This window comes from Talpa occidentalis, unplaced genomic scaffold (genome assembly GCF_014898055.3).
Source record: "Talpa occidentalis isolate TD23 unplaced genomic scaffold, MPIMG_talOcc4v2.1 talOcc4.8, whole genome shotgun sequence".
NCBI classification, from domain to species: Eukaryota; Metazoa; Chordata; class Mammalia; order Eulipotyphla; family Talpidae; genus Talpa; species Talpa occidentalis.
In genome coordinates this window covers 50,640,694-50,650,683 of record NW_023605194.1, presented here as the reverse complement: position 1 = coordinate 50,650,683, position 9,990 = coordinate 50,640,694, and the positions used below count along the sequence as shown (strand labels likewise).

Genomic DNA, 9,990 nt, shown 5'->3' with positions numbered 1-9,990 from the left:
GTAGAATTCACTAGGGAAGTTATCTGTCCTGGACTTTTGTTTGTAGAAAGACTTCTGATTACTCTTTCAATTTCTGTACATGTGACTAGTCTGCTCAAGCTATTTCCTCCAAGGTCAGTTTTGGAAGGTTACAGGAGTCCATAAATCTTTCCATTTCTTCTAGGTTGTCTCATTTGTTTACATATATGCGTTCATAATAGTCGCTTATGAGCCTTTGCATTTCTGCAGCAGCAGTTGTGATTTCACCTTTCATTCTTCATTCTTCTTATTAGTTTTTGTTTTTTTTTTTTTTTTCTTAGTGAGCCTAGCTAAGAGTTTATCTTTGTTTATCCTTTCAAAGAAACAGCTCTTGGTTTCGGTGATACTTTGTATAACCTCTTTAGTTTCTATTTCATTAATTTCTGCTCTAATTTTTATTATCTCCTTGTTTCTACTGACTGTTTGCTTTTGTTTTTCTTTTTTAGTTCTTTCAGATACAAGGTTAGATTTTTTTGTTTGGGAGTTTTATTTATTGACGTGGGTCTGTATGCACTGACCTTCCCTTGTAAAATTGGTTTTATTGCACCCCATTAGTTCTGATAGCTCATCTCTTCATTTCTGTTGGTCTCAAGGTAACTATATTTTTTCCTTTGGTTTCTTTGTTTATCCAGTAGTTGTTCAGGAGCATATTAAGTCTCCACATAGTTGAGGTCATTCCAGTTTTCCTTTTGTGGTTAATTTCTAGTTTCATACCATCGTGGAGATTTGTTGTGTGTCCCAACATATGATCTATCTTTAAGAATGTCCCATGTGCACTTAAGAGGAATGCGTAGTCATTTCTTCTGGGATGCAAGTTTCAATATATGTCTAGAGTACATATGATCCATTAGTTCATTTAGGGCCACTATTTCCTTAATTTTTGGTCTGGATATTTTATCCTTTGATGTAAGTGGTGTGTTGAGATCCCTTACTATTACAGTGTTGCTGTCGATGTCTCCTGGAAATCTATTAACAATTTTATGTATTTAAGTTCATCTTTATTGGGTGCACGTATATTAATGACAAGGTGGCTGCATCTCTGCCTTCCCTCGCCCAGTTTTGTCAACACCAAGACTGCTCAACTTTAAAAACAGTGGTTTGTGGATTGAATAGTCACTCCCTGGTGATGAGTTCATGTGAGTTCCATGAGACATTTAGTTGTTTACTGGTTGTGCTTTAAAGGGAATTGTTCCTGATGAAATTTATACTGCATTGTATTGTGGGTGTGAAAAACTAGAGCTATAATTTAATCCAAGTCTAGTTCCAGAGTCTATACTCTTATTAAGTACCATTCAGTGTAACAAAGGGAAAGTCTTAATTTGTTTAGTGAAGTTAATAGGAAAAGTATGATAAAAATTAAATGTGCAAGTTAAAGTTGTTAGCACAGTAGACACAATAAGTACTTAATATTCTGCATTTATTATACTATGACAGGGTATAAAGGACAAATAAAACATGCCCCTAGCCCTTGAATGATCTAACGTGAGGTAAGCAAAGTTCTAAAATAGTACCCCAAGATTTCTTGCCCTATGAATATAACATCATGTCCATGATTATATTACACACAAAAGGGATTTTTCCAGGTATGATTAAGGATATTTTTTGTTGGACTCCAAATTAATCAAAAGGGGAATTACCCTGGTGGTCTGCATCTAATCACATGAGCCCTTTTAAAAGCAGCTTCCTCTGGCTGGTAATACATGGAAGAGTGATTTGATTCAGATTCAAACCTTCTACAAGGTGAATTTGACATGCCAGATTTGATGAGATATTGCTGGTAGTGAAGATTGATGGGGCCATATGCCAGAACTGGAAAGCAGGTCTCTAGGAACTGAGAGTGACCCCTGGCCAATACACAAGTGCAAGGAACTGAATTCTGCCATTAACCTCAATAGACTTGAAAGTAGCTTTTTCCCCAGAGCCTCCAAATAAAAGCCTACCACTGCCAATATCAGTCTTGATATCAGCCTTGTAGGAGCCTAAGCCGAGAGATAACCTGAGCTCATCAGACTTCAGGTCTAATAAAATATGATAATAAATGGGTATTGTTTTAAGTTGGTAAGTTTATGGTAATTTGTGATTCAGGGGGCAAATTCACAAAATATATAGGGGAAAAACATGAACAAGAACTTAATATAAAGAGGTATATCTAAAACACAAAGACATGTAACTACTTAGGTGAAGAGGTTGAAGAGGGTATGATGTCTTGATGAATTTATAGCTAACAAATTGAAGAATGAATAAAATTTGATGACTTTGGGTTGAGAGAAGATTGCATGAAGAAGATAAACAGGAAAGATATTCTGGGCAAAGAGAGTATAGCATAAGAAAGTGATGAGCAGGCAAAATTGTTGCAGCAATGTCCCAAAGATGAGCTCAAGAAGAGCAAATATCCTAGTAAGGCAAGGCAGGTTGAAGCTGGGTTATGATGCTTTCTGTAAGCTATTGAAAAAGGTTTGGATTTTTATGCTGCTAGCATTGGTAACAAATTTTTAAAGAATCTTTTAAAATTAATAGGAAACAGCTAGATTAAAGTCTCTAAGAGCATATATATGTATGTATCTTTCGCTTTTATTATATATGTATAATATATAAAACAGATGTTTTAATACTTGAGTGGACAGATGATTCTCAATACTTTTCTCACCTTTAATATAGTGAAAATTGCTACAATTAAAATGTTTATTAAGGTGGCTAAATTCAACAAAAATATATTCATTCAGAAATGAATGTGTCTTTGTTAGTTTCAATCTTTGTTAGTTATATTGAAAAATTATCATGTATCTCAGAGCAAACTGCTACAATGTAAAATAATTTTAAGTAAGATTATTTGGAATGATCTGCCTAGTTTTCTAACTTCAAACATACCAAAGATTGGCATTTTTTCCCTATATTAAGATAAGTAACAAAGTTTATTAGATTTCTGGAATAGTTTAATTTTTGTTAAATGAACCTTAAGGTACTTTTTTCTTATCAGAGCACAATGGTTAGCAGGCCTTCTCCTTAGAGAAAGGAAGATTTTTCTAAAAAGAAATATTAAATATTTCTGGTCACATTAATATTTAGAAGTAAAATGTTAAAATAATATAATTGAGCCAAGATTGCTCATTTCTCCCACCCTCCCCTGAGGTATTCTTTAGGAATGAATTAAATACTGAGGGAGGTTCATTCAAATAAGAAGTCTCCTAGTGGCTAACAGCAACTGAGTATGTCCTAGGTCCCTAATTTATTATCAGAGTGACTTAAGCTCTGGGGAAATTTTGAATTACTAATCTAAAACCTAAGTTATATCAATGAATTTTTAAGAGTGCTGTCTAAGGATTATATACAAACATTTGAATAAATGCTAGTTACACTAAGATTACTGAATATTAGTTTTATTAAGAATTATCACCAGCTAGTGGGCTTGTCTTTCTTTGGTTAAGCCCATTTCACAATAGTGTTCACTTTTATCAGTCTAGCTCAAAAGGCACTAACCTAAGGGAAAAAGCTAGAAAATGTCTTCATGAATCAGTTCTCTTAATGTATAGAAGCATCCATCAACATAACTTAGGCTTCCTTATCAGTATGGTACATTAAAAAAATATTCATAACACTTTTTAATCCTGAAGTTTGACCCATAATTAAAAATGAACAATGCCAACTATACCAACATGTCATAAAAAATAATACACTAACATTTTCAAATGAAATCTTATCTTTTAAAAATCAAAGGGTAACATAATACTTTTCTAATGTTAACTAAGGCTATGCACGATCCAGAAAAAAAAAACGTTTTCATGTAACTATTATTAGCAGTGGAGCAATTACAAATAGTCATTTAAAAACAATAGTCTGAATTGTAAGTGCAAAAAATCACCTCTATGCCTTACAGTTTAATACTAGCAGAACAATGAAGACAAATTCTAGAATATAAATGATCATCAGTTAAAATTTAATTACTATTCAATAATATAATCTTTATAAGACAATGAGTTTTGATAAATTCTGACCATAGCCACAGGTATATTTCTTGCCAAAGCACTTCTGCTCTTGCTCATAGTGCAGCTTCTATATCTATCTAGTACAGTTGTTCTTCATTCATGGTAACACAGGTGATTACATTCAAATGGCATTTAACATAAATTGCACCAAACTGCCCTATAATTTCATTTTGGATTGAATTAATTAACTTCTCTGTAGGTGGCTGAGATGTTGAACATAAGCCTAAAGAAATACTTGACTGCTTAACCTACCTGACATGAATTGTCTCTAAATCAAGGCATTTTTCATTTTTAATAAACAATACTAAGTAAAATACATTTAGGAGGCTCCTAAAGAGTAAGATAAGATGTTTATAATAAGTGGATTTAGTTTTCCACATACATACACTTCCATTCACAAGAAGTCAGGAGGCATTGCAGATAGTTAAGGATTTAACAAAACTCACTAAGAGCTGACATGCCTGATATTTTAAGTTCATTTACCTTAGGAGGTGCACATTTATAGTAACAAAATGCCTTCTTTGTCCTTGTAAGATGCTTAAGTACAAAGCTCATCACTTTGTAGCAATTAAAAACAATACTATCTTAATGCTGTTGTAATTTATGTCCCAAAGCTTGAAATGTAAATGTAATTGTCTAAGCCATTATCTTCAGATCAGAATTATCATAACATAATAAAATATCTATTCTTTCTATTATGTTTCACCAATTATAATATTATTATTAAGATCTGACAGCTAATTCTTTGCTTCAAGTTTATAGTCTTCATATATCAAGAAACAAATTAAAAGGACAAACAAGAAATGTGAAAAGCAAGCTCATATAAAGTTGAAATGTCTTTTATTACAAGGCATATTTTTCTGTCATAAACATCCAGTTTAGGAAGTGCAAAAACAAATCCTTCTTTTGACAAACTCCTTGACATAGGGTTTAATTCCATATTTTTATTTTTATTTTTTTTGTCTGTGGAAGAAAGGAAAGAAGGAAGGTTGGGAAGGAGGGAGGTAAAGAGGGCGGTAAGGAGGAAGCACCATATTTGTATTATACCTTTTGGGGGAAGTGAACTAAAATTTCATGAGTACAATGTGGAAGTGTAGCTGAAGACTTCAGCCCAATTTTAAAGACACTGCAACATATAAAGGAAGATGGATCTCTGGTAATAGCACGGATATTGTGAATAATTTTGGGCGATGGGTGGGGTGGGAGTGTTATCCTTGGTCAGGCTTATCTAAATCATTTTAAGTTAATGGCTTCAAACTTGTTTCAAAGTGCCCCACTGAGGGCACAACTGCTAGGTGATTTCTCCATGAATAAATTCCCTTTCCTGTACGACTTAAATTCTTCTTGATATGATATGCGTGAGGTACAATGAAAAGAATATAATATGGAAGTTTTAATACTGTTTTGTTATAAGGAAGGCTTCAACTACAAAAAAAAAAATGCTTAGATGCCAGTTTCAGAAACAAATTTGCCTGCAGCATCTTTAGTTCAATAATTTAGTGGCAATGACAGTCACAAACGCTGTCAAAAACAGAAGTGAGGTTTAAAAAAAAAATTCAAATAATATCATTTAGATTTTTAGTATGCCATTTGCTGGATTAGCAATCACAACAAAAATCTACAAGCCTTCCAGTTAGAAGAAACAAATTAATCTTACTTTTTTAGATTTTCAAACACATGATTTTTCTCTAAAGACTATCAGGCAAGATATCAGGTTTCTTTCTAATCAAAACCCATGTCTATCCAGGTGTCCCAGACACAGGAGACCTCTTATATCATTATTCTCTTGAGTCCCAATTCTTACTTGGAGTCCTGGGCAAACACAAAGCAACCTGGCAGTTATATCATTATTAAAGTGAAAAAAAAGACTCTGCTATATAAAAATAATAAAAGACTTCATTTAAATTAATGTTATTTTTTGTCAAGCATTCAATTTTGCTTTGTAATAATGTAGTTCTGATCCAAATGGAGTTCTTACAAGCTTTAAAAAGACCTCCAGAGATTGTACTCAGGGCAGTAATTTAATTCTTTTACTTTTATTTCTTGCAAAGACATTTGGGGCTCAGTGTGATTTGAGATTTTTAGTGCTACTGCTGACACCTTATGGAAACTCCTTTATTTGGAAATTCTGATTAGATTTTTAAAACTAGCTCTTGTTTACAAGAAGCATGATTATAAAAAATAGATTTTTGTTCCTTTAAGGTATTCGTCCATTTGCTATTTAGTCCTTACTTGATTTCCTAATCCTCCTGTTTGGGTCACTATGATTAGTTGCTATGGAAATTACCTCCTATGGAAATGATTCTGATGTCATTATTATAAGAGTATGTCTTTTAGTGAATAATATCAATAGCAGACATCAACCTCTTACTAGAAAAAGGAAATCTAATTAAAAATATATAAAAGGATTAATTCTGAAAATTATTACCAAGGCCAACTTTTCTGATATTTTTGAATCTGCCATCTGCTTTTTAAATAAGTATTAAATGAATTTTAAGGTGTTAATCAGCTACTCACTTCCCCAAATTCCAATGTCACAATAGAAATTAGCACTATGCATAGAAAAGTGGAAGTAAAGAACATTTAAATCTACATTTTCTCTAAACTAATAAATGTTATGCTTCACTTATGAGAGTTAATGCCAACAGGATTTCAGGGCTCATCAAAGAAACAGCTTTGAATAGCACATTACAAATTCCCTTTAAAGACGAAGAATTTAATATTCCAAAATTTATCCCAGGAATTTGAAAGGTCAGTGAGTTAACTAGTGAGTTAAACAATAGATGAGAGCCAGTGAACCATTAGATGAGAATTCCAGAATGCTAAGAAGAAAATTTTCTTGGGTGGATTCTATAATTTGTGGTTTGAATAAAACTTTTGAAACATTCCATTACTATTAAAATTCTCACAATGAGAATATGGCTCTTATTTAACACATTTTAAATTACTAGACAGTCTTCACCCAAAGAAATTTTAATGCTTTCTTCTGCCTAGTGCTTGTTCACTGCCTGGTACTAATTTAGAAATAAATTAACCCTTCTAACAATTAGGACATTGTCTAGAAACTGCCTCCTGAACTGTGCTAGGGGAGTCACTTATATTCTGAAAATCAGAAGTAAAAGATAAATGCATTTCTTTATTATAAGACTTTTTGTTAATACCTAACAGTTATTAGTTATTGATTTGAATCACTATCATATTTGCCCATATAATTACAAACCTCTATAGTGGCTCTGAATTAAGTTGCATAGTTATAGATCTTGTTGAATGTTTTATACATTAAGGATATTCTATACTGGTGCCTGCAACCATGATCTAGGGTCTAAAACATCTTTGATAGATTTCTGCCTTGGAGCTGGCACTGGCTTGGCTTCAAAATTGGTTTTAGTGTCTGTGTGTTCACCATCAGTTAAACTATTTTTCCTGGCAGGAAGAAGTTTTCGAGGCGCAGCCACTGGTTTCTGTAAGTGATGCATTAGAGTTGATAATTTGGTATCCGAAGGCGAAGTCTGAGATACACTTGCTTTTTCCCAGTTGTCCTTAACCAATTGATCTGTATTACTCTGTGTTTTTAAGGTGAAAGGCACTTTATCAGGAGGAGGAAGGGGAGCTCGTCTCTTTTTCCTTTTCCCATCATGTAACTGCTCACTTTCAGGAGATAATACCTTTTTCTGGATGACCACTTGATGATTACCATCGAAGAGTGCAGTCCAAGGAGGTGGTGAGGATTCTTCATGCTGACCAATAAGGAACTGTCCATTTGTCTGCTCAATTTTTTTTTGGATTATATCAGTTACACTTTCAAGTTTCACAGGTGAATCAATGCCTATAAAATTTTAAGAAAAATGTACACAGGAAAAAATTCAAAGGCAGTATATACTTTGCCTGTAACTATTTTTCAAACCAACATGTTATCTTTAACTATAATAAAAAAGTGCTTTTTAAATAATCATTTAGTTGCAAAAATAACCACACCAATAGAGCCCAAAGATAAGGAGATCATGCACTGTTCTTGTCTCTTTCTCTTTCAAACACATATGCATAAATATATAAAGTTCAGCTTTCAAAGAAATGTTGTTACAACAGTACTTTTTCTATATTTTAAGTATTTATTAAATAACCTTTATTTTTTTGGATTTAAAATCACCTCTTTACTTCTATGCAGGAGTGGCTTCCCTTCCTCCAAAGCCTGACAAATAAAAGCAAATGGATTACTACCCTATCCTGTAGACCTACAAAATCTCTGCTAAAAGGGAAAAATCTAAAACCAAAACCCAGGGACAGAGAAAGAAGGCTTGATACTGCATTAATAAAGATCCTGGTAAAATTTTTCTTAGGAAAAATAAGAGAGATAAATGTCTACTGCATGAATCACTAGTATTTTCAAATGTGTAAACCCAAATGTGTCATTAAGTGGAGGGATATTGGTAGCAAAATAGATTAAAATTTAGTATTGACTTGTGCTTGTTCACAACACTGTTCACTGAGGGAATTCCACAAAGATAAGAAATACCGTTCAGAGTGTGGAGAAATGGAACATTAATGAGTCTAGAAATTTGAAAATTTCCAAAGTGTTAACCACTTTTTTGGCCTAAGATGAAAGCTTTCACTTTATTCATATTCATTCATCAACACTACTTTAAAACAAATTTGATAAAATACAGGAAAAGAATTACTGTATTCTAAAGTAAAATTTTACTTTAGAATCTGCAAGTTTACATTCTCAGAATTTTCGTCAGTTACTCAGCTAATATTTATTTTGAGTGTACACTTTCCATTTTGAGGTCCTAACATTTTTGTCTGATCTTAAGCATTCAAACTATGAAAAATGTGTATTCATTAATTTTGCATTAATTCATCTATTAAACATGAGGTTCCTTAGTCTATAATCATAGTCCTTTTCCATTCATTTTGACTGTGCCCTGAAAATTCTAGCATTTTAATGTCAATAGAATAAGCTGCCTGAGTAGGGACAATGTTGTTTTTGTTACCCTGCAGCTAAGAAAAGACAAACCCCACTTACTCATATCATGGTAGACTGAGGTCGCTGCTTTTGTCAAGAACAAAGGTGGTTTCCGTGGTGACATAATCTCAATTTTCATAAGTTCTTTACAACAATGCTTCCATTGGCCTAAAAAAGACAGAAAAAGCCAGGCTAGTTTAAAACATAAATGTGAAGATGTATATTTCAATTTCAACAAATATCAACACATTTTTGCTTTGAAAAAAAAGTAGTGCATTTATAAATACTGCCTCAAGGAAGTCATAAAAACCTAATTCTATACATAATTTCAAAATTCAAATCTAGGCAAAATAATTTTTTAAAAAATGAAGATCTATGCATAGATATTAAGCTAAAGTCTCCACACTATTAAAATCACTAAATGGTAAATATCTAAAATTTCTATTCATGGCAGACTCTATACAAACAAATTCTCTATTTTAATTATTAAAAACACCCAGCATGTAAGATAGTTCAAAGCATGTAAGGCAGTTGACAATTGAAAATTTTACGATCTACATTGCTCCTTTTATTGTATTTTCAATCTATAGTCAATATGGAACTCAGTTATTCTTAGTGGCTTCAAAATTGAAGACATTTAATGATTAGAAAAATTATTCATTTTTGTTGTTTTCAAGTCTCATATAATTGTCATGGTAAAATGGTAACATGTGCATAAACTTAAAATCTATCACCTTAAGTAGTTAAGATAAATATTTTAGTATGTTTTATTATAATGCTAAATACAAGATATGTTAAAAATTTAAATAACCCACACAGTATTTCATAAAGGGAATAAAATCTTGATTTTGAGGCTTCAAAGGTTGTTGTACAGAATTGAAATCTAGAAGGATCTTAGATCTGATAACTTATTCCTCCCCTCCACTTCCTTTTTGAGATAAATATATAAAAGCCAGTGTTTCCTTCTTGAGGGCAGAAAAAGAAAAGCCCTTAACTAATGGAAAAATAATAAAACACTTTAACCTG

The 9,990-nt window shown here is 32.4% G+C and overlaps 1 protein-coding gene across 3 annotated transcripts in view; it reads right to left on the bottom strand.

Annotated features, from left to right (window-relative positions):
- Positions 1-3,707: 3,707 nt before the first annotated feature.
- The window catches only part of RTKN2 (rhotekin 2), an 80,334-nt gene continuing 74,051 nt past the window's right edge, over positions 3,708-9,990 (bottom strand). For 2 of the 3 annotated variants that reach the window (XM_037495897.2, XM_054689955.1), the window contains 2 exons: positions 9,025-9,132; positions 3,708-7,827 (listed from right to left, as the gene is read on the bottom strand). In XM_037495897.2, coding sequence (XP_037351794.1) covers positions 7,292-7,827; positions 9,025-9,132 — 644 coding nt within the window. In that variant the 3' untranslated portion in view covers positions 3,708-7,291. The remainder of the gene's footprint in view (positions 7,828-9,024; positions 9,133-9,990) is intronic. The other variant, XM_054689956.1, reaches the window with a different exon arrangement.